This window comes from Homalodisca vitripennis, chromosome 2 (assembly GCF_021130785.1).
Source record: "Homalodisca vitripennis isolate AUS2020 chromosome 2, UT_GWSS_2.1, whole genome shotgun sequence".
Lineage (NCBI taxonomy): Eukaryota > Metazoa > Arthropoda > Insecta > Hemiptera > Cicadellidae > Homalodisca > Homalodisca vitripennis.
The window spans coordinates 57,586,166-57,612,078 of NC_060208.1; the positions used below are offsets into that span (position 1 = coordinate 57,586,166).

The window sequence follows — 25,913 nt, forward strand, 5'->3', positions numbered from 1 at the left end:
TCTTTACGATGAGACGGCTGAGTACTTATCTTTGACTGTGATGAGTTGGTGGGGTGTGTTAACTTTATTTCTAATAACAATGTTACAAAAGTAAAACCTACAGAATCTACAGAATCTTTTCAAAAACACAAAATTAAAAAATAATGTTATAAAAAAGGATAAAAATTAGCTTTCAAAATTTCTAATAACCTCAACCTCATAATACAAAATAGAAGTATTTCGACAAAACAAAATCCAAATTAAAAATTTAACAATAGTGGAGTTTACAAATTAAAATGCAACGATTGTCAAAACCACTACATTGGACAAACCAGCCGATCCTTCAAAATTTGATTTAATGTACATATAGAAGCATTGAAAATATTAATCTCTGATAATTTCTAAGACCCCTTCAGTGTGCATTCAATTTTGAACACCCGGTATACTCATTTATATGTTTCTGATTCATTTCATTACATTCATTCTTTCCTGGTTAATACAAAATATATATACCAAGGAGTAAATACTTATAAGTGCGAGAAAAAATTGTTCTATTTCATATAACACATGATTTGGAAACAACACAAAACTACATCAAAACTTATTTGAGAGGAATAAAATAACAAGCCAGTAAAATGAATTATCACCTTTTAACTAATGAATAAGTAAAAAGGCTACAATGTAATTTTTTTAATAAAATCTCAATCACGTGTAAAAGATACAATGAAACACTAATATAGAAACTACACTATTAGTGAATTAAACGTAATATGAATTATGTTTATTGAAATCAAAACACTATAATCATTTTATCAGTACATAAAAAATATGAATACTAATACAGATTATACGTCATTAACATTGATATTCCATAATAATAATGTTAGACTAAAATGAATATATTAATTAAAAGCGATTTTATTTACAAAAGAAGTGCAAGTTTGTTAAAACTAATAGTATAGTATGTATCAATATAAGATTTTTATTAACAGTTTCCCAAAGAATTTCTAGTATTACTTAGTTCTGAGTTATTACAAATATTATAATTGAAAGAAAAAATAGAGTTGTAACAACAAAAGTATAATTTATATTAATTTAATGATGCTTCTGTAATATAAAGAATATAATTGTACAAATAAACCAGAAAATTTGAAACATCTACTTAATAGTTATGCTAATCTTTGAACTCTGCAAATTGTACACGGTTACCATGATAAAGAATTCAATGAAAAAATAAAAAAGCTTACTGTATTATAGTAAATTGAAAATACACAATAATTTTATCATGTAATAAAAGTCTAACACTTCTAGATATAGAATTACTAGATGTGTGTCTTCCTCATTCTCCAGTTCCTTAACACAACTGATCACTGCAACGGGATTTTCAAGTTCAGGAAATGTACAGTTGAGACCTCTATGGGGATGTGTGATATCTTAACTGGAACCTTGTACTTTTGTGTTCGTATTTTTGGCATAATTCTTGCTGGGCTTTCTTTCCTATAGGTCTTCTACTCTAATGAATGCAGTTCAATACATTTATATTTAGGTAGGACTTCAATACCTGCAGGAGTATTATAAGTACAGGAAGAAAGGTCACTTTTCTGTGTGTAGGTTTTCAATTGTGACATTATGTCTCCGCTTTTCAGTCTTCATGCAAATCAGGTCAGAGCTATCACTTTCTCCATTTCCTGCCACTGAAAGGCTGATGTCTCCTACCTCCTGCCCTGTCAAGATCTTAGTCACTAGCACTTCTTTAAACAAGTGGTCAGTATTGAGCGTGCAGAATCAGATGTGTTTCAGGAAAGGTAGAATAGTCAGACGCAGATTCTCCGCTGAGATTACTCTCTCAACAGGCTGGGCTGAAACATGGAAATGGCTGTGAGATTTGGTTTAAAAATATTTTTTAATTTAAATTGTTTTATTGACCATTACAGTATTATAAACAGGCAACAAAGGAATGAAAATAAATTTATAACAAATACAAAATATAGTTTTATAATTATAAAAAGTTATATGATAGTTTTATTTAAAAAGGAATTACCTTTCTATAAAACCTTAGACCTTCGTTAAAATTAAACTTGATTTAAAAAGCTCAGTATGAAACTTTCTCTATGCCTATAATTAAAAATGAAAAATACCAATATTGATTATCCATTAATACAGGTTATTAACTCTTCTTATGTAAGTGGTGTTTTCCAAATAGACTAAACATTTTTTTCCATAACAAGGGTTTGAAGAAAGGAGTAACAAATGATCATTCTAATTATCGTTCATTGTCTATATTGCCAAATTTCTCTAAATATATGAATGTGCGATGAATACAGATTAGTGGGTAATTTGTTGATGAGTAGCATGGAATTATATTGGGAAAATCTGTTATCACTGAAGGAAACAAGTTATATGGTAAATTTTTGGATGCTACAGACCAAGGTACTATCTTGAGTATTATAATGGACCTCAACAAGGAATTTGACATTGTCTGTTATGGTACCCTGTGGTATTAAAACACTGGAAGCTTTAAGGATTGTGGGAGTTTCGCTGAACTGGTTTACATCATACCTTGCAGACACAAAACAATAAGTATAACCCCCCAATATAGACATTGGAGAACCAATCTCTGCCATATTAATAATGAAATCAATTAAATATGGAGTCCCTCAGGGCTGTATTCTTGTCCCATGTGTTTTCTGTGCTGTATAAAGGGATGCTGAAAATGTACCAAATTTAAACAGTAAAATGCTGATGAGTACTTCCAGGATTCACTTCTGGCTAGTTTATACTTTCCAGTTGAACCTACACTAAGTACAGAAAAATCGAAGTGTCACGTAAATCTGGGCAATCCTATGGATGTACAACTTACTCTAGGCCCGTGCAAAGAATGGTTTTCCAGATTATTTTACCGGTGCTCGGGCCAAGCCCCGCCACACGTCTGCGAGGTGACGGGGAAGTGGTGGCAGAACATGATCGTGTTGTCAGTGAATTTAATGTTGGCCCAATGAAGTCTTTAGGATATACCTTGTTCTCTTAGGACAAGAAGCTTATAAATTGCACTTAGTCCTGTAAGAACCTATGCGCTGCTTCCGGAGTGACAGGATATTCAGGATGAGTAAGGTTTGAGAGTAGGGTCCGCCTCCTATCGAGATACATGAGGAAGAATTAGGGCACTACATCTCAAAGTCATGTCTCCCCAGAAGAAGGGGAGGTCAGCTCTGAACCAGCCTCTCCAGTCAAAGTAGGCCGGGGGTGGCACACCCTTGTTGTAAAAAACCTAACCATTATCCAAGTTGATTTGAATTTTTATTCTACAAAAAGGATTATTTTAACAGGATTAAAAGTTGTTTATTTAAATTTCAGATTTGTTAAGGAAAAACAGAAAAGAGCTAACAAGATAACTAAAACATTAACATACTTCTACCTCCCATAATCAATTAAATGATGAACATACTTTATAACAATAATAATCAGTTCTGAACTACGCTGGTAAACCCCATGTTGGCTTATGTTATAGACTAAATAAAATACTTACTTTGCTGGAGCTTTAAAACAAATTATTGTCACTTATTACAAATGTGATTTTCATACACAGTAGAACCATATGTTAAAACTCATATGTTTACTCACAATAACGGTACCTATGCTACATTACATTTCACATCAAGGACAATATAACTGTTAAAAGAGTGTCCATGTACTCATGAGACTGATGTGGTTATCCAACAAGGAATATAATTGCAGAAAACCGATAAGCTATAAAAGTGATTTAATTATAGCCTAATTTGATTTATACAATATGTAATAAAAGTTATTTTAGGATCTGACTTAGGTACTCACTACAATGTCAAGTGACTAAACATCCTCTTCAGAAAAATCGTGTATTATAAAAATAATGAAGAGCCCAAGAGATTTTTAAATAGTAGATGTGTAGTTTGAGTTTCACAGGTCAAAATTATATCAAGCATGGCAACAAGATGGTTCAAAAAAATGTTTAATACAAAAAGCAAACTTTTTGTATCAGAAGATATACCTTGTGAGCCCTTGTACAATGAAGAGAATTATCAGAGGGTGTGAAGGTGAGGGTTTCCAATGAATATTTAAAATCTGATTTGTTAACAAACAGCAATGTGACAGAAGGGCTGTCAAAACAAAAGATCAGAGCTTTAATGAGCTTTCTTGAGACAAGTTGGTTAAATTGGGCAAAGGAGATAAATTTCATGACCCATCAATTGTTTCCTACAAAATCACTTGTATTTTTACTTTTATATCATCAATAACATTATATTGATGTCTACTAAATAAGTTAGGCTTATCAAAATATGCATATTTAATTTATATATGAAGTTGCAAAAAGACAACATTAATACTAGTTCTGATCACTCTCCCTACCCCCAAAGCCTTGCAATCCAGACTCTTAGATCTATAATGCTGAGGCAATCACGTTTTTAGCCATAAGAGTATGCCAAATCCAAACCACATCTTACTCCCATTTAGATATTATTCTGTTACTTTGAAGCGTAGATGAGCAACTATGGCCTATATGTATAAGCATGAATAAATAATACAGTATATACGCTTATACATATGTAAAATAGATAGTAAAGTAGTGACTGTATGTTTACAGAGTGATACAGGAAGAATAGACATGATAAATAAAAAAGAATGGCCTGGCATAAACAATTAACTCGCTAATCGCTGAGCTCGAGATAAATTGTGCTACACTAGTTTTATGCACAACACCCAAGTTACCTTGTTTTTCATTTATCATCTGTTTTGCTCTATAAAGTTGGAAATGAATAGTGTTGCTGTCTGAATGGTGCTGCAATCTTGTAGATATTAGTCAAACTACTTGGATGCAATAAGCATTGTCGTTGATCATATCATACACAAGTTTGGGAGGATTTGAATTGTTTCTGCTTGTTCAACAAAATGTTGTTTGATGTTTATTTTTTTACAAATAAGGGAATTATTTAATTATACATTTCTGTTTTCAATCCCTAATTGATACTGAATTACACTTAAGTGATGATATTTCATTGTGAACATGCAACTCGAAACCAACAACTAGCCAGAGACTCAAGGGCACTATCGTTAGTACTATTCCCTGGTCTGTAACTTTACTCTTCCTGCAGATTGCAGAAGTCACCTTGATTCAAATTTAGAGAATTCATCAACTCATTAATTAAAATCTCTCGTTCTTGTATTTTGTATTCTCAAATTGTAAACAAATAAAACTTGAACTCATTATTTACTACGTCTAAGTCAAAAAATTAAACACTTTGTTGTGCGATTATAAAACACAGAATTTTTATTTAGATATGTATACATTTCGTTATAGGAAATCTAACAATAATAGAAAAATAGCCTATATTATTTCGTTAGTAATACAATAAAAATATAAATTTCTACATGGTCAGCTTGGTTACATTTTTAACTAAAATGACAATTTTAGATTAAAAACATCAGCTTAAAATACATTCTTGATTTACTTAAAACAAGTAACATATAACTCTAGAGATTCAAACTAGTACAGTGCAATGCATTAATACTAATATTCTACTTTAAATAAATCTTACATAAAGAAATGAGTTAATAACATTGTGAAAAGAACTAGTGATAAGTACGTTTAAAATTTACTATTCTAATAACACTACTTTCGTTAACATACAATTCAAACAAAAGAACATAAAATAAATTACAGTATACAGCTTATCTTTGAAATTACATTTGAAAAAATGTATATACATTTTTGTATACCATAAAACACTTAGTTGACACATTACTTACAGGTAAAAAACCACAAATAATAACTAGGGTTGTCACAATTGATACCTTAAAAATGATCTACAGTTCCAAGGTCAAATTAACATTTTTAGAATAAAAAAGCAGTAAGCATACTCTATAGTTGGAAGAGTAAAGAGTATGTTTGAATTTACAATTACATTTTTTTAATTGCAAAATGTTTGCTAACTAATTATTGCCAAGTCGGTGACATACTTACACAATGACAAGGATGTTTGAAGATTATCACAACTAGAAGTTTACTGTAAGTCATGCTCTTTGTAATACAAGTTCTTTATAGGACTAAAACAGTTTGTACAGTTGCCAGGGTGCAAGAACTTTATATCAAAACTTTCAGTGACTTGGTAGCTATCACCATTAGTTGCACTGTACCACAATTGAACTTCATTATTACTAGTAAATTCTATTGCGTACAAGTTGTTGGGTTTCAATATAACATTTTTGTAGTCGTGTTCAAGTGGTATAACAAAGTCTGTGTCATACTCTAGCTGCTCGACGTAATTGATCTCTAGAGGGGGGTGCTCAGGTTCAGGATACGTGCTGTTCACACCTTCATGGGGGATATGTTTTATCTTTACTGTTACCTTGTACTCTTGTGTTCGTTTTTTTGGTGTCATCTTCAATGATGGAATCTCACAGGTCCTACATTCAACTGCGCACAATTCAATAGAAGAGTTTTTTGTCAGGATATAAATACCGTCACCTGTCAATTTGCAATTTTGAGCAACAGATAAGCCTTGTTGCGTGAAAGTTTTAATTCTTTTGTCAGAAAGGAGTGAGATTCGTCCCCGTTCTTCAGTCTCCATGCAAATCAGGTCAGAGCTGTCACTCAATTTGATCCCTGCCATTAACAGGCTGATATCTCTCATCTCCTCTGATGTCAAGATTTGTGTCACCTGCACTTCCTTGACAAGATGTTCAGTGCTGAGTGTGCATAGGCGGATGCTTTTTAGGAAAGGAAAAATAGTCAGCCGCAGGTTCTCTGCTGAGATTACCCCTTCCACTGGCTGGGCTGGAACATATAAGAGGGATTCTCAACTTGGCAGCATTAAAGTTAGCACTAAAATAATGGATTACAGGACATTTCCTATAGTTGAAATTTATGTCAATACCGAAATATAATAAATAACTATTTATTAACAATTATAAAAATTAATGAAACTTAAAACTAGTTATGTTAAGTATAATTTCAACTTTCAGTTTACTTCTATATAATAGAACTTTGCTCAGCACCTAACAAATAATCAGTAACAATACATTTATGAAAAATAACTATAATAAAATAACTAAAATGAAAAGTCACTGACAGCAGATACAGAAGAACTATAAAAGGGTTCATTGACTAAAACTAATAAAACTTCAGGTGCGACCCTTCGGACTCTGACTCTAATAAAGTACATTCCAAGAATCCAAAGAGTTTTACTAGACAACCATTATAATCTCATATCAATCTGGTTATGTTGCAGGGAGTTGGTAACTCCTCCTCTGTCGAGAACACAGGCACATGTACTCAATCAGGACATGTTTAACTGTTAGTGTAACACAACACAAAGATGTATGCTAGTGGTTAATTAGAAAATCGTGGGAGAAAAGAGTGTCCTCTCTGGAGGACAGAAAATCACCTGTTCTCTATGGCTGATGTGCTTTGTTGAAGATTTCCATACCACAACTGTTTCTTTAATACCTCACAATTTATTTCCTGTTATTTCCATTCACAATTTTTTTCTACTCTCAGTACCTTCTCAACATTGGTTTTTGCAACTAAAATTTTTTGGTATGGTAAAGAATTGTAGTTCCATCGCATCTCTGCAGCTCTATTAGCTATGTCATTGCCAGGGATTTTAGCACAATACTAATATAGGCCTACAGGGTGGCACATATGTCAGTTTCCTCAGAAGGCACAGGCCAATCGATTGTACCACAGCAACCAATTCATTCATTAAATTTAATGTGTTATCTATAAAATATCGAACATGGGTACCAAAATATGCTGGGGCACCATCTTGTTGCCAGATGAGCGAATGAAAATTGAACACGGATTGTTTCTGAGTTTGGGAACTACTAATACTTGCAGCAACTGTAAGTAACTTTCTGAGTTAACATTTCATTGAAGAAAATAAGGACCAATCAGTGCAGTACTCGAAATACCTCCCAATACCATAACACCAGGCACACTGAGTTCTGCCTGGATTATGTACATCTGACTGGTACACGCAGTTATGCCGATAAACTTGTCCATTTAGTTTGAAACATGCCTCATCACACAAAATTGATTGCAAGAAATTTGGATCAGCCTCTGAGCAGATAATTATTTTCTCACAGAACTCCAATCGCCTATCAGAATCATCCTTGTGAAGTGCTTGAAGTAAAAATGGACTGTGTGGCTTACATTTTAATTGCTTTAACATTGTTTGCACACTTCTTTTTGATATTTCTAGTTCAGCAGATGCCTTACAAGTCGATTTACTGGGACTGACTACAAAAGCTTGAGCAACTGTCTGCAGGTTTTCTTCATTGCAAACTGATTGTGGACTACCACACTTCGGGGCATTTAAAACGCTTCCTGTGTTTTCAAATTTCTTATTTAACTTCCGCATATACTGTCAAGTGGGTATCGTGACACCTGGATATTTACCACTAAATTCTTCAATTATTATAGAAGTATTTTTATTATGCTTCCACCACAACTGAAGGATGTAAACTTGCTGTTGGGTTGTAAATATTTAAAAAACACACGCAAACAAATAACAGATACAAAGAGCGTCACTTTACACTAGCCACTAGAACAGACAACAATGAACTTACTTCGTGTTGCTGTCAACTTAACATTGTTACCAACCTATTGAGACAAAATATCCCAATTTATGGGGAAACTGACATATGCACCACCCTGTATGCTTAAACACCAGGAACAGGCATTTTCTTGGAAAAATTCATCTTCCTTTAGTTTTATAACGCCTTGTGTTACCTTAGATAACCAAGACCGGAGTCTCAGACCACACTGCTCAACTCTGCGAAATAAACCACGCAACATCAGTACCAACCCAAAAGAAGACAATCTGCAGAATACTAAATCAAGAAAACCTAAATCTTCTGAAGGTTCAGCTGGAGCAAGAAGACTGGGAAAATGTACTTAACTCGGACTCAGCGGAAATAGCCTACAACAACTTTCTATCAACCATTATCGGAACCATGAACATGATATGCCCTAGGAAGACCATGAGACAAAAGAAAAGGAAGGCACCAATATATATGGATGAGGAAACCAATCGTCTTAAAGCAACATATCTGACATGGCTCCGAACGTACGAGCTCACAGGTGCACAAACAGATAAAAATGAAATGAGCAAGGCCAAAAAAGAATATGATATCAGGCTAAAATTAAATAAACGGCAAGCAGCAGCAAATCACATAGCTAACTCCGAAAACAAATCAAAAGCCTTATGGCAGGTTATAAATAGTGAGAGAGGAATCAAATGTTTTAAACTATCCCAACCACGACTTAACATTGGAGGAGACGTCATCACCAACCCTCTTCAAATAGCTAACCACCTTAATGAATACTTTGCAAATATAGCAGATCACACCCTAAGTCACCAGCCAAGAATAGGAAAACAGACTGCAAGCCAACCCCAAACCACAAACCACGATTTAACCCAGCTGCCTCTCACTAATGAACATGAAGTCGAGGCCATAATAAAGAGTCTTAAACCTAAAACCTCAGCAGGGATTGATGAAATTTCAGCAAGAATGCTAAAACACTGCAGTAAACCACTGATACAACCTATAGTTAAAATAATAAACCTATCCCTTGCTCATGGCCATTTTCCATCAGCCCTTAAACAAAGTAAAGTATACCCAAAGCTCAAAGGTGGAAGCCACACAGAAGCCACTAACTACAGGCCCATTTCTCTGATCCCAACATGCTCTAAGGTGATCGAGAAAGTAGTTCTGAAAAGACTAATGGACCACTGTGAGCTACACCACCTCTTAACAGACAATCAACACGGCTTTATTAAAGAAAGGTCCATAACATCGGCCATTATTAAACTTGCGGAATTTATCATCGACAACCTAGAAGAGAAAAACATAGTCACAAGTATCATGCTGGACTTCAGCAAGGCATTTGACTGCCTGGGGCACGAGCTGATCCTCTACAAACTCGAACAACTTGGAATTAAAGGACATGCTAAAGAGTGGTTCAAGAGCTACCTGGAGGGGAGAAGCCAGACAGTTGAGATTCAATGCAGACACAAAAATCTCTCACAAACACTGAGATCAAACCCCCTGCCTGTTAAGAGAGGCGTGCCTCAGGGCTCAGTGCTCGGACCAGTCCTATTCATCCTCATGACTAATGACATGCCGCAGTACTTAGGCACACACTGTGCGCCACTGATGTACGCCGACGACACAACACTTTTAATGTCTGAGTCAACACCTAACAATATGGCAGTCAACTCCTATACTGCGCTAAACTTAGCATACCAATACTGCCACGAAAACGATCTGGTTGTCAACACTGAAAAGACCAAACAACTGGCTTTTGGAAGGAGACGAGAGGACGTTCCCGCACTGCCTGATGTATCAATGGAAAGCCAAACCAAATTCCTCGGGATGACCATTGATAACAACCTATCATGGAACAATCACGTTGACACACTCTCAAAAAAACTGAACACATGTTTATACATCTTAAAAAGAGTAAAAAGTGCCAGTGATGACGCAACTACAAGGATCACCTACTATGCTCTGATCGAGTCACACCTGAGATACGGTCTCGTGGTCTGGGGAGGCACAACAGCAGGAAACGTAAAAAGAATCCTACTGTTACAGAAAAGAGCAGTCAGAATTATGTCAGGTCTCGGTCCAAGGGAAAGCTGCAGAGACGCCTTCATTCATGAAGGTGTCTTAACGATCATTAGCCTTTACATTAGAGAGGTCATAATGCATGCTGTCAAAGAGGAGTTACAACGAGGCCACAACCTTCATAACTATAACACGCGCCAAGCTTTAAACTTCCACCTGCCACAACACCGCACTGCTCTGTTTACGAGGAAACCATCCTACATTGGCAGGAGACTATTCAACCACCTTCCGGAGGACATAAAAATGCTACAAGGAAATACATTGAAGACCAAACTAACCAGATGGCTGGCCGGCCGACCATTCTACTCCATGGATGAGTTCATGAACTGGAAAGGAGAAGAACAGGATGGCAGATAAAGAACCAACTTTGTAAAACTTGACGCCATTGCAATTCTTGATGTTTTGTTAATAAAGAGTTTGTCTATTGTCTATTGTCTAATACAGGCATGACTCAGGCTCACACGTAATTGCAGAAACTCCAACATCTCACTGCATACTACATACTAAAGTATGGAAATTGGAATAAAAGATTAGCAATTAAAATGTTTTACTTTTATGAAGAGCGTTCATTCAATAAACAGATATTGCATTTTCTGTCTAATTTTTTGTACGTGTTGATTTAATTAAACATTACCTACTTTTTTAACTTTGTGTTTGTTTATTATTAGCCTATTTTATATTATTTTCATTGGAATTAACCTCTCTTAGTTTTGGTTAAAAAGTTTGCGCGTTTATTACCCATTTACTAAAGTTAATGTACTTGAAATCTAAACAAAGCATGTTTTTCAAGACTGAATTTAGCATATTTTGTCTGATATTTTAGAAATGGGTGGTCTTACAGGTCTGGGACATATTTTATTCAATTTTTCAATTCATTTTACAAAAATTTCAATTAATTTAACAACTATCTTTGTGCCATAAAAACATCAGTTTCGCTTTATTTCCGTCCTTTCCTAGAAAATTGGGTGATATCTTTCACAAGCTGTAGCTCGCTAACTAAGCGTTTCCGAACGAACGTTGTTCATTATTTTGATGAGAGGAAACCACCTGAGAAGTTTGTCGGGTTACTCGTGAAACAATTTGTATAGAGATTAATACAACTTTAAAACTCCAAAAATTTTGAAATAATCCAAGCATGTATAAGAAAATTACACAAGTATTGTGTACAACACATTATTATTCTGTAAATGCATTTTTGCAACTGTCAAATTAACTCTGATTTTGAGGTAATTTAATTTAATTAATTGTAATATTACCCTACTTTTATTATTATTGATTTATACTCTTATTTTCTTTAAATTATGTAAGCTAAAATTACATTGAATGGTTAATTAATTATTATTGCTAGTTATCACTAGAAAGTAATCTTAAGTATTATTAAAATGACAGTTATTAATGTAATTTTCTTTATTAAAAGAGAAATAAAATTTAATTGATTAATTTATGCACATAAATACGAAACAGCTAATGTGAAAATATGCAAAAAGGCAGTAATGCTCTGCCACCTTGAGCTGTAAGATCAATTTTTACAAAGTAGATCTATGATGTACCAAGTTTACATCCATCATCTGAGGGTGAAGATTTATTAAACAATCAAATACAATAATTTAGATGAAACATGCCACTGATCAGGACCTAGGAGATAAGCAAGCGTTTAGCTGAATACCAACTGGGCAATGTGATCACTGTGGTGGAGGAGTGCATATGATGGGCATGGACCAAACAGATTTATTAAATCAGTCACATGTTATCTACCTTACATAACAAATGTGATAATCATCAGGAGGTCTAAAATTAATTATAAAGAAAAGATTTTGTCTAAATTAAAATACAACTATACAAAAAAATTATTAACCCCTTCATACATTACGATAACTTCAATTCTAAATTTGTTTAAACATTACAACATTTTCATAATAGTTATGTTAAATGAATAACAATAACTAATAAGCAAAATCATACCAACAATAATTAGCTGGATTTATCACATTAACACACATTTAAAAATTACGATATTTCAACTAAAAATCATTTAATTACTTTTGAAATTAAAAAAATGAATTAACAAATAACTATAATTACAAATTCATTTTAGATGCAGGCTTTCTTTCCCTAAATCTATAACCTTGACAATTTTGAGATCTGCAGTGTAAGTCTTATTCACTGGATTTTTGGGATGTGTCGTGAAGAAGTGTCAGTCAGATATTGCTAAAAAAACAGGGGTATGTGCATGTGAGGGGTTTTTTTAAACATTAATATCCTTCTGTTCCCTGCATCAAAAGCACATTATGTATGTATATATGTCCATATCTGGCAAAAGAGTTACATTGTGATTGGCCAAGCAATCTACAATGTTTGCTTGTATCAGGATATACAGTATTTACCTTGATGTGTAGCCCGGTTGAGAGCAGCCGTCCAAACATCAATCTCTGGCACACTCAAGCTCTCCTGTTGTACAATATGCAGAAATACTTCCGGGCTGACTGCAGTGAACTGGGTGTGAGAATAGTTCTGTTGTATCAGGATATACAGTATTTACCTTGATGTGTAGCCCAGTTGAGAGCAGCCCTCCATACATCAATCTCTGGCACACTCAAGCTCTCCTGTTGTACAATATGTAGCAGTACTTCCGGACTGACTTTCGGGAATTCAGTGTGGGAGAACACTTGTTCGGTGCGGTACTGAATTATCTGAAATGATAGATTCATAAAATTATTTGGGTAATGTGTAAATAAATGTACTGTGTAATAAAAATGTTGTATTCTTCTCATTTAAATATACCATATTCAATTAAATATTATTTTTGACAATATGAATACAACTATACGAGGTGTGTTCAAAAAGTATTGCGAATTTTGAATTTTCGCGGGTTACGTATATTCGAATTTCGATTATTTTGTGGCGTTATGTTGGTACGTCTCTCACTTATATTGACAATTTCGGCCATTTTGAATGTTCAGTTAATTGTTGACAGCTGCTTTGCTTGCACTTGTTTTGGTTCGTCTTCGATTTTTACCTATTCAAAAAAATGGAACAAAGAACCCGTATCAAATTTTGTGTGAAACACGAAATTAAGTGCACGGATGCATTCCGAATGTTGACTGTGGCATACGGAGAAGCTACTTTGGACAAAAGCAACGTTTATCGGTGGTACAAAATGTTTTCTGAGGGCCAAGAAGATGTGAACGACGAAGAGCGTGCCGGACGCCCGAGCACTTCAACAACAGACAAAAAAATTGATGAAGTGAAGAAAATGGTATTGGCCAATCGTCGAATCACCGTTAGAGAAATTGCCGAGGACCTACGCATATCGATTGGCTTGTGCCATTCGATTTTAATCGATAATTTGGGCATGAGACAGGTCACCGCAAAATTCGTACCAAAATTGCTCAAAAATCAATTTCGATCAAAAACAGCATCGCATGAACATTGCTAATGAGATGTTGGAATCTGTCCGCGACGACCCGAATTTGCTCCAGAGGGTCATAACTGGTGGTGGGTTTATGGTTATGACGTGGAAACCAAAGCTCAATCATCTCAATGGAAGCTGCCGCACGAACCAAGACCGAAAAAAGCACACCAAGTTCAGTCGAATGTGAAAGTTTTGCTTACAGTTTTCTTCGATTGCAGGGGCGTGGTGCATCATAAGTTCTTGCCACAAGGTAGAACGGTGAATAAGGAATATTACCGGCGTCGAAGGAGGAGCTGAACAAGATACAAAAAATTTATTTTTTGAAGTGCTTCGAAGATTCGAAAAAACGTTGGCACAAGTGTAAATATCCCAGGGGGATTACTTTGAAGGGGACAAAATAGATATTAACGAATAAATCAATAATTTTTGAAAATACACAAAATTTGCAATACTTTTTGAACACACCTCGTATATTCTAAAAAAAATCACTTCATGTTAATGAATACAAATATTCAATTTATATAATTGAATGAAATATAGAATTCTCATTTATCATTTCATTTCATTTAATCTTTTATTCCACTAAAGTAACAAACGCTTTATATACTTATACATATACTCAATAGAAATATCTTCCCTCAAAGGCTATCCATATGTATGCGGAGAGTGACTCCATCAGCACCAATATAAAATAAATATGTAAATAATAGAAAACAAAGAGGTATGTTTCTTAAAGAAAAACAAGAAAAAACTGAAAATCGGAATAAGAAAAGACAAACCTAAGTTACATTAAATTAGATTTTAAATGTCATTCAGCAGCAGATCTGGAGCCACAGACATGTTCGAGTACAGCCAGACTTGTAATCATATGTTACTATCTACTGTTAACACTGTTGAGAAACAAACTTTAAAATAGAGAGGGTGCTTTGGCCTGGAAGTTAACGCGTACATTACGGTGTGATTTATTTTGTGAAAAAATAATGAACTACTAAATAAAACAATTTGGATTTTCTATTATTAAATGTAAATGAAGTAAAAATCTATCTATGTGTACAGAGACAAAATTAAACTTTCGGCTTCCACCCAAACCATTTAGAGCAGCTATTCGTCTAACCTACGACGAATAGGTTATAATAATAATATGATACATACCTCATTGACAGTTTCCCACAATTTAGGTGCATTCTCACAGACAAGTGCATTTTGCAGGACAACAAATACATTGTCTACAGTAACTTGGGGCGTGATCACATCGTCCAATCTAGACTTCAGATCTTCCACATCGTACTTCTCTGCAGCACAGAGCAGGGAAACAGCGGCCTCCAACTGGAGTGATGATGTGTTGTCGTGGCCATACAGGAACCTGGACATATGGTATTTTAGGTGTTGATTACAGTAACAAGTGTAATACAATAACTAATTACAGTTAACAGTGTGAGACCACTGTTACACACAAACTGTTACACATACTGGGTACAGTGAAAACCAATATGTCACTTAAATCTGGTCAACCCAACAGATGTCAAGGAGCAGCACATCACTAACTGAAAATATCAAGACAATGGCGTAAAAAGGGCTGGTCGATATATGTAGTTGACTGTAGGAATGGGTAGGGCTCCCTTAACGTTAAAGGAATTTAAAGCTTAAACATTAGGGAATACAGTATCCCCTGCTTAATTTGACTAGATGAGACTGGAACAGAGCTAGCCAACCCTTCTTCCAAGTTGACATGGCTGAGACAGTGTCCACCATTCTTCTTCATGGGATCTTGAAAGGAGACGGCTCCTACCTTGAACCCTACCCATCCTGAATATCCTGTTACTCGAGAAGCAGCAGAAAGGACTAAGTGGAATGAAGGATGTCCTCATTTTCTTGTCCTAAGTAAAAAATGTAATCATATCACTTCAATCTCCCAAGTCATATTTCTCTGCAGTAAAGAAGTAGTGAGACTGCAGCCTCAAACATGGGTGATGATGTGTCCTCGTGGCTATACAGGAACCTGGGTTTAACATGGTCTCTTGAGATATTGTCTATAGTAACAGTGCATGATTACATTCCGTTGTCTAAAGTTCAGTTCTTCCATAACATATTTCTCCATAGCATAGAACTGAGACTACAATCTCCAGCTGGAGTGAGGATATTGTTGGAACCTGGAATCTGAACAAAACCTTGTCTGTGAAGAATTGTCTAATCTTGTGCAAGTAGTAGCAAGATTTTTTAAAATTGGCTATAAATTTACTTTCAATAATAATATTATTAAAAACTGGCCATGGCATAGAACACAAATTGTATGAATTTGGTTATGTTTTCTAGTCTAGAAAAAGAAGAATAGCTTGATGTGACACAATAGGTGATTTGCGAAGTAGTGATATTAGGGCATTTTAATTCGAGGCTTGAACTTATGAGAATTGTTTTTTGAAAATGATGTTTGTACAACACGTTTGAACAACACATTCTCTGGGAAATGAAGTTATGAGATTATACTTTTTTTGTAGAAGACAAAAGAGCTTGATTTAAACTTTTGAACAGCAGAAAATTTGTTTATCATAACTCTTACTGTGGCAATGAAAGTGACTTACACCAGGAAGTTCTTGAAAGTATCAGGTTCCAAGTCAGTGATGCTCATTTCCTTTTCATGTCTCATTTTACTCTTTAGTAGCATCACTCTCAGCACCTTACTGCGAGCTATCAGCATCCATTTGACTGCTCCGATCTTCTCCTGGAAACATATCTCCATTCAAATCTTGTGGCAAGATCTAACCTTACCTGCAGCTGTTGAAAGTTGAGTGAATATTGTAACAGAAACTCACCTGAGTTTTGACGTCAGGATTGCCAACATAGACATGGAAATCTAGAGGAATTTCAGGAGATAATAAGAAGTCGATGTACTCTGGCAGGGTTGTCCCCTGACTGTCCAGAGACATTGTCTGAAACGTTCATTGATTAAAATGTTTACTTTCAAAATCATTACGATAACTAATTACCTTAGTTAAAACAGAACAATGTACTGACTAAAAATGCTATCTCGACTAAAGCTAATGCTATTAATAAGTTACCATGTATATTTAAAATGATATGGAAAAATGTTATAACAATAAAAAAACTAGATTTTATGAATAATTCTATAAATTTGTGTCATTTGAAGACAGTGTTGTATATATATAAAATAAGTTTTTTTGTGAGGGGGAGGGGAGCTGACACACTGGGTTGTTTAGGAAGTATAAAATATCCACCAATTAAAGGGACTCAGGAATCCATACTGGGACATTGTTAAGCTTTAAAACCTCGTAAATGTGTTCTAGCTCTAAACAAATTACGGTGGGGAAGGAATGAGTAGAGCCCCCTCCCCCACCTTATATACACCCATCATTTGAATATTGAATTTTTAGCAAAACTTACCTCTGTAGATCAATAACATGTTATTTTTTTATTAATTAAGGAAAACAGACATGAATCAGTTATTTATTGCAACTATTTATATACTAATATATACTATAAAGAATTAATGTTATGCATATTTAAGATTTTATGTTATTCTAGATAGGTAATTACATGCAAATTGATTGGGGAATATTGTAATTCCACCAAATGAACTAGCCATGGTGGTAGTAATTTACAGTATTTTTCTCTCTTTAGCATTTCAGACCGATTTTGTTTCATGTAATTTCAAAGCATATGAAAAAAGATAGTGGTCCAGTATATCAGACCACAGCAACGTTTACTAGAATAGTGCAGAATAATATCAGACTGTAGAATTAAAATATTTAAACTTGGAGATATAAAACTATAGAGTATTTTTATATAAAGAATGTCCCCTAATATGACATACCTTAAAAGAAATACATAGTTATTCAGATTGAAGGTTCTAAGTAGTAACATTGAGTAATAATACAATGTGGCCAAAGATACCTTAGTATACAGAGACTAACAACAAACTAAAACTGATTTTTGTAAATGTAGCATATACTCAAAATGTATTGAAATTTTTATCTTAAAATAAATACTGTAATAAAATTATAAACAAACAAGTGAAAGACTGATGCACAGTCACACATCTGCAATCTGGCTGTCAGTTTTCCATTCATGCTCAGAATAATAGACTGATGTGTAAAAATAATATGTACTTCAGTGTGACAGTCATCTCCATACACTGGCAGTATTGCTGTTATCATTATTTTGAAAGAATTATAGTTTGCTTGTTCATGGTTTGGCTAATTTAGACGCAGGATTTCTTTTGCCTGCCACATTAAAAATGTATTTTTCAAATGTTATCTTTAGCTGTAGTAAAACAAAGAAATATAGAACAAATATTCAAATCACTTTTCAAAATTACGTTGTTTGTAGAATTCTTTCTGTAGTACACTCATATTGTTAGCACGTCTGAAAATGTACTCAGTAATATTTTGGATAATCTTGATCACAAGATGATGCTCCATTTAAAACTCCATTATGTAGATTTTAGTTTCAAAATATAGCCTAATAAAAGCACCAGATTTTATTTAAGTTATATAGCACCATAAATACAAATCTTAAAATATTTAAAGCCAATTACTTATTTAGTTTGACTGTTTTAGTAAAACTGAGTAGTAAACTTGCTATTTCTAAAACAAGTTTACTACTCCATCTCACTAAGCTTATGTATGCACATATTTTTTTTGATCAGAGTAAAGATCAATATTACTTAGGTACACAAAAACATTGCAGACTGTAAATAAACCAATTTTAATACAGGTTGGATTCCAAAACCCACATTTGTGTTTATTATTTTCTTAGTCAGTGCAACAACACAAACTTAACTGTAGGACCCTACATAAATTGGAGCAGAAAAGGATTTAAACAGTCGTATCTGACTTTTTTGGACCTTAGTAACTTTTCAGTCATACGTAAGTTATATATTTTTGGGGCACAAGTCAAACTCAACTATGGTACTTGAAATACCTTGGATAGAAAATTAAACTAAACAAATGAATATTGACACTTTTTGACCAAATTAGGTTTTTCTGACTTACATGTATATATTTATTCATACAATACAATCTTTAAAAAAAACTAGTCAAATTGTAATTATATTATGAATCTCTCAACCATGGATACTGATGTACCTAATATGTCTCCTTATATTAAAAAAATTGTAAGACTCCATCATATTACATCATAAATGCTTTCACTAAAAAAGTTAAGAAGTCTTCGATTTTGAAAATTGCATGTGATACCATGGGTAAGTGCTACTTTTAAATATAAAGTGATCTGATAAGTTTGAGCTAATTATTGCTTATCTGCATCTCATTAACACAACTTAGTCAAAAAGTTTTGTAAAAAGGGTTTTTAAGGCAAGGTATTTTTTGTATTATGTAAAATTGATTACATTAATAAATACTTTAAGTTGAATATAAAGAAACTAGGCTCACTTGTGAACATGTTTTGTGGTTTTGATTAAAAACATCAAAATATGACCTAACTAAAACTGTACTATATGTATTATCCTTATACAATTAAACTTATCCTTCCCGTATTTTAACATACCAAGACTATATCTTACTTAATTTGTCATACCCATCCTAGCCAGCCGGGGCATACATAATTTGGTCTTGAGGAAAAAAAAACTTACCTAAACTAACTACCTGATTATCATGCACACGTTTCAATCCATCCTACCCAAAGGCCAACCTCCCTACTCAAAGACCAATTTATGTACCAACTTCCCCACCTGAGTGCAAATCCGACTGTCACATTGACGCAACGGATTGTCCTACAGACCTTTACCCATTGGGATAAGATAAATCAACACAACAAGAAAATACTCATTCTTACTCAAAATATGTATAAAGCCTACAGTAAAACCACGTTTATTTGGACTTCATTTATCTGGATCGTTTTTACAGAGTGAAGCGAGTAAAAGTTTTCAAAGAATAAAGGATTTTTGTTGAATTTCCAGTTTGACTATCTTCTGTTAACAGATTTTTGGCATTCATAATTATTTGTACAATAATTAATAATAAATTAACATTGTTGTAGTAGACCTCAAAGAGTATAATTGTAAATTTAGAAAATGTAAATAATTGGTTTCAGGCAACAATAGTGTCAGTGCATGACCAATGAATTTTATTAGCAGATTATTCTTCAACAGTTACAGAGGACAGTGAGAAGTTCTGATGATGAAGAACCAGACAGCATGGCTTTTTCTGATGCCTCAGCACAATTAGACTGGTTGATGGTTTATTTTGAGGGACAGAACAAGACTTTGTCAGTGGAAATGATAGTTTTGAAATGTCTGCTTGATTGTATTACCCTTGTACAAAGCTAAACAATAGGGGTTAGGTTTTTACAAAACAGTAAAACACATTAAAACAAGTTTGTTTTGTTAATAATTAATATTTGTAAAGAAAGTAAGATATTGGCTCTCTTTTATTGTGATATTTGTAACAAATAATTACCTAATTATCTATTATGTTATTGTTATATTCCTAATTTATCCAGATTTTTATTTATACAGACCACATACAGTCCCAATTTTATTAATACAATGTTGTAATTTGTATATACAAAATTATGGTTAGTTAAGTTTTTGTTATTTCTGAAAACATACAAAAAGTAAAATTTCTCGGTTTAATACAAAAATATTACACTTTATCTGCCTTCTTGCATATACTGTTAAATTTGTTTATGGATGTGAAAGCGTAAATTATTTCGGTCCTTACTTTTAGAATCATAAGTAAACTTGTGCCCCGAGTGTAATGATCAAGATCATTCTTGTACAATAAAATAAAACTAACGGTGCAATGTTACTAATATTGTGTATTAAAGAAGGACAATGCAATGAAAAATTGGAATTTAGGCCTAATATCTAGAATTACCTGGATCGAGAATTGCCAGGAACAAAGATTACAACGAATCAATTCACATCATCTCATGACTATCACAGTTCATGTAACTGACAGCGAGGACAGTAAAAGGAAACCTGACTGATAACGTGATAACGAAGTTACGGTACTTACGAAAACAACCGGATGTCCTCTCATTCTTACATAGCTAAAAAAAATTGCATCCCCAATTACTAGTGCCTTTTTAATTAATTCGTTGTCAAGAATTTAACCCTCAGCTATTCATGATTTGATTAGATATTAGATTAGTTGGATATTATTGAGCCATGTACATAATAAACATAAGAATATAATGAATAAATACAAATTACTCGAAAGATAAATATTGTTAAACAAACAAAGGGTACCTATTAAACTATTTTGGAATTTTATTATATCATCTTGAATCTTTCATATAATAACCAAGCCAAGAAATTAAATAATTGTATGATAACAAAGAAACGTGTTAGTTTTATAATACACGTAATTTAGTACCTTACGATTGTAAAATTACATTCAGTTACTTATTTGGAACACTCTTGTTCCCACAATCCAAAGAATTATTTTGTTGAATATTATGATATCTTTTTGGTGCATCAATAAAAACGGAGTTTAAAAGTTGAAACAAAATTAAAGATTTCATATTTTTATTTTGTAACATGTCATTCATACCTTTTTCACATTTTGATATTTAACATAGTGGATTAAACGTTTCTATATATTGTACCTTCGAGTGATGTTCCCGTCCCACTCGGTTCAGCAGGACGTACGTGCAGGACGTTTGGCATTTCGTACGTGGAAGGGTTTTATTCAGTCTTTTTCTCGGTGTCTTTACAATCGGCAGCTGATATAGTTGGCTGTATGGGTCTTACCTCAATTAACACATGTAGGAGTGTTAGTCTTTTTGTAGGAACACTCGAGTCATTATGTTGTCCTGCGCATTTGACACGCCTTTGGCCTAATTTGATAACACATCAAATATACTATTTTATTAAACGAATATGTAAAGGTCTAAAATTATTGTTATACTATCTGTAATAAATTGTACAAAATTAAACAATAAAAAAAATGAAAATGATCAAATGTTACACAATTTGTAGGCTATATTTATAGATTATTTTATATTTATCCAAATAGTATAATCATACTGAAATATTGTTTTCTGTATAAAAATAAATAATATCGATATATCAAGATCTGTGTGTTGTATGTATAATTTATATCATATTATTCAACGACTTATATGGTATAATTTCTTTTGTGCATTATTAATTAATGAAACTGCGTAGTTCTTAGGAAATTATAATTAAAATATGGATGTAATAAATAAATTAGGTATTTTTATAACATTTCAACACATAAAACATTGGGATCCATTTAGTTGCTGTAAACCACCATAAATGAACAATTGCGAGTTGTTTTAACATAATTATAAAAACTGATATTGGAGTAAAACATCTGCACATCATAGTAAGCGAAGTCATTTTTAGTAGAATCAATATCGTATTAGATAATTTGATATTGGTACTATAGATAGGAACGGGAAACTATAATCTCCTGTTTACGGTAAGCTAGTGAGGGAGGAGACAACGGGGAGTCCGTTAAAATATAATCTTGGCACAGACTTTTAACATTAAATTTCGACTCTATACTTTTTCTTTGTACTCAATGGAGGCGGTCTATGATGCTAAAATTCTGAGTGCTTAACCCTCTCCCGCTCCCATTGTTTCCAGGCGCTCACGGTGCTTCTAACCTCAATTAATTCGTTCTGCCGGTCGGGCTCGGTCAAAATACGCGGCGTCTCAACTTACATACGTTCTGTCATTGTAATTAACTATAATTATATATATTAATTATTTTACTATATATTGGTTCAATGAAGTTGATTGTACGAGACCAGGGAGGGGGCACACGAACAGCAGGGCGCCGGGTTGTTTGTTGCGCAGTTACTTGGTGAAGGTCATTGTCTGGCTCGCCGTCACTGCCCCTGCCACTGTGATCACTCCGAACTACATCCTCAATGCCACCAACCACTTCAGAAAGCTTTGGTACATCACTACACTCACTTGAATCGTCGCAATCACTACTAATAACGAGATCGATTTCACTGTCACGAAGTGTACGACTACAACCCGCCATTGTTTCCGCACAACTAATATAAAATAGCAAAATAATGGAATAAATCTACTGTAAGAGTAAAGTAAATGGTCTCCTGATAGCAAACAACCCGTAGTAGTACAAACTATTGCTACTCGAGATCAGCACTTATCGGCTCTAGTAGATAAAGCAGTGCATGCCGATCTGTGCCGTTTAGGCTGCAGTGGCTACGTTTTGTGGCCGTGCCGATTCATGCCCTGCGAGCGGGAGAGGGTTAATAAAAACAACTGACTAAAGACCTTTAATTATAATTAATTTATTTGTTAAACCATACACATAATTGAAACATAAATGACATTGGATAACAAGCAATAATATAAGTACAAAGGCGAAAACAGTTTTAAAGTCATAAAATTCTATCAACAATCAATAAATATAATAACAAAGAAAGGACCAATAAAAATAAAGAAAAGTGTGCTTTCTAACATTATACAGGGTGCGGCAAAATAACCTCCCTATTTTCATTGCTTTATTGCGAGTAGAGGCAGGCACTCAGAATGGTGGGGATAGCCGCAATCGACGCAGGAGAGGGGGAAGTTTAAGTGACGCTCCGCCCGTAGGCACCAGTCGTCAGTCGCCATCATGGTGTGGACGAGTGTAAAGAGAGCTTTTGCCGTCGAAGCGTTCAGTCGTAGCAATGAATCAGTTATTATGGCTCAACGTGAATTCCGAACGCGGTTTCAAATTCCTCCTCGTGATTCAGTACCGGACCGCAAGTCTATTGTGCTGTGGGTGAAAAACTTCAGAGAAACTGGTTCTGTTGTGAAAAAACGAGGTAGAAGACCTCGTAGTGCTCGTACACCAGAAAACATTAATGCGGTTAGGCAATCAGTTTTGCAGTCTCCTCAACGATCAGCTCGCAAACATACAGCCGCCCTTCGAATGTCCGAACGTAGTGTTCGTCGAATCCTACACATGGATCTTCATTTCCATCCTTACAAGATGGTTGTTGTCCAAGAGCTGTCTCAACGTGATTGGCAGAGTCCTATGGAAGCGTGTCAAATAATTTTGGAAAGTCTCCCACCAGACGCTGTTGTTTTTTTTCAGTGACGAAGCGCATTTCCATCTGTCTGTAAGTGTGAATAAACAGAATTTTCGCTATTGGAGTGAAAACAACCCGAAGGAAATCCATGAGAGGCCTCTTCATAGTGAACGTGTGACTGTTTGGTGCGCGTTCTCACGATGTGGAATCATTGGTCCTCATTTTTTTGAAAAGGATGGCAATGTTGTTACTGTGAACTCAAACAGGTATGCCAACATGATAGCAGAATTTTTTAAACCTGCCCTACAACAGAGGGCTTTCGAGAATGTGTGGTTCCAGCAGGACGGTGCCACAGCACATACTACCCGAATAGCAATCAACATTTTGAGGCAAATGTTTCCTGGCCAATTGATTTCTCGGCGAGGGGATATTGTGTGGCCAGCGCGATCACCCGATTTAACCCCATGTGAATTTTTTCTGTGGGGTTACTTAAAGGCCGAGGTGTTCAAACATCGCCCCAGAAACCTGCAAGATCTGAAGCAAACTATACGGGAGGAAGTTCTGCGCATACCTCAATCCATGCTCGAGAGTGTCCATGACAGTTTCAGAATTCGCTTGCAATAGTGTATTGATAACCACGGCCACCACTTATCTGATATTCTTTTTAAAGGAAAGTAGAAAAACTTCCCATGTCATAGAATAAGTTAAAATGAATAAATTCGATTTTTGGAAAAAAACTGTGGTTCTTATTAGCATTTAAAAATAGGGAGGTTATTTTGCTGCACCCTGTACTACCCTTAAGGAGCAATTCAAGGAGCACTACTTAAAATGGTCAGCTATGAAGTTTAATTTATAATTAAATCTCTCCAATGAGCATTTAACAGAGTCCTCCCGCCAGTTGATGGCGAAAGCAAATTTCTGTACTCTATAGCTTTCGAGTTGGTTTACTAAGTTGGGTAAAATTTGATGTAAAACTTCAACCTCTATTACTTCCATGTCGAAGTTGAAAATGGTAAACATCGATACATTAGTAGTCTGCTGTGGGATGAACGCGAAGCTCCCACACTGATCCCAAGTTTTACGTGTGGTTCACATCATAATAACTTTTATACGAGCACCGGCAGACAATCTCGTTAGACCAAGCGTCCTGATGTTGATCTTAAATACTGAGGTACGGTAATTAATTTGACCATAAAGTAACCTTTGAGAGAACCTTAAGTCTATAAGTCGTCTTCTACTGTGAAGAGACTCAAAACCTAAATATCTTTCAATCCAGTTGTAGCAGGACAGCACCGTAATCAAAACGTATCGTTATTCCAATAGCCTGCAGAAATCCTTCCTGGATCTTCCTGAAGTCGCTGAATGAGCCCTTGCTACTACGGAGACTATAACCAGATACCACCAAACCCCAACAGGATCTCACAAGATTTCTGTACAGAGTTCTCATTGATTAAAAACGTATGCGTTAAACCTATTGTTCGTATCATCTTTAATATAATTTTATAAATGTGGTCGTCAAGCAAGGCCGTAGCTAAAAAGAGATGTGGTGGGAGACGGTTAGTTAGCTATGGTATTGGTCTTATGAAACCCCAGACTAATATCAACATTACTATCATCCATTTCTCGTGAATGGTGGGGATGGGTGGGTTAACTTTCATTAATTAAATTCAAATTTGAAAGACAACATTTTTTTCTTTGGCTTTACGAAATTTATATTCTCCGAGGTAGAAGATTTGATAGCTGATTTAGGTGGTGTTATAGTTTTCTTCTCGTTTAGAGATCGACTAATTTCATTCGATAGAAATCGAAGTAACTCCGAGACGAGAAGAGTCGAATTTTCATTCGATTGGATAGGATTTGG

The 25,913-nt window shown here is 34.5% G+C and overlaps 1 protein-coding gene across 2 annotated transcripts; it reads right to left on the minus strand.

The window, feature by feature from the left end:
- Nucleotides 1–1,058: 1,058 nt before the first annotated feature.
- On the minus strand, nt 1,059–21,050 carry LOC124354019. 2 transcript variants are annotated; one of them, XM_046804146.1, is made up of 6 exons: nt 20,908–21,050; nt 16,864–16,980; nt 16,633–16,772; nt 15,206–15,416; nt 13,181–13,331; nt 1,059–1,838 (listed from the first exon to the last, which is right to left on the minus strand). In XM_046804146.1, exons 2-6 carry the CDS (start codon nt 16,975–16,977, stop codon nt 1,765–1,767), a joined length of 690 nt encoding a protein of 229 aa, XP_046660102.1. In that variant the 5' UTR covers nt 16,978–16,980; nt 20,908–21,050; the 3' UTR covers nt 1,059–1,764. The 2 variants fall into 2 exon arrangements, with proteins under 2 accessions (XP_046660102.1, XP_046660101.1); XM_046804145.1 differs by lacking the exon at nt 1,059–1,838 and adding an exon at nt 5,256–6,787.
- Nucleotides 21,051–25,913: the final 4,863 nt, after the last annotated feature.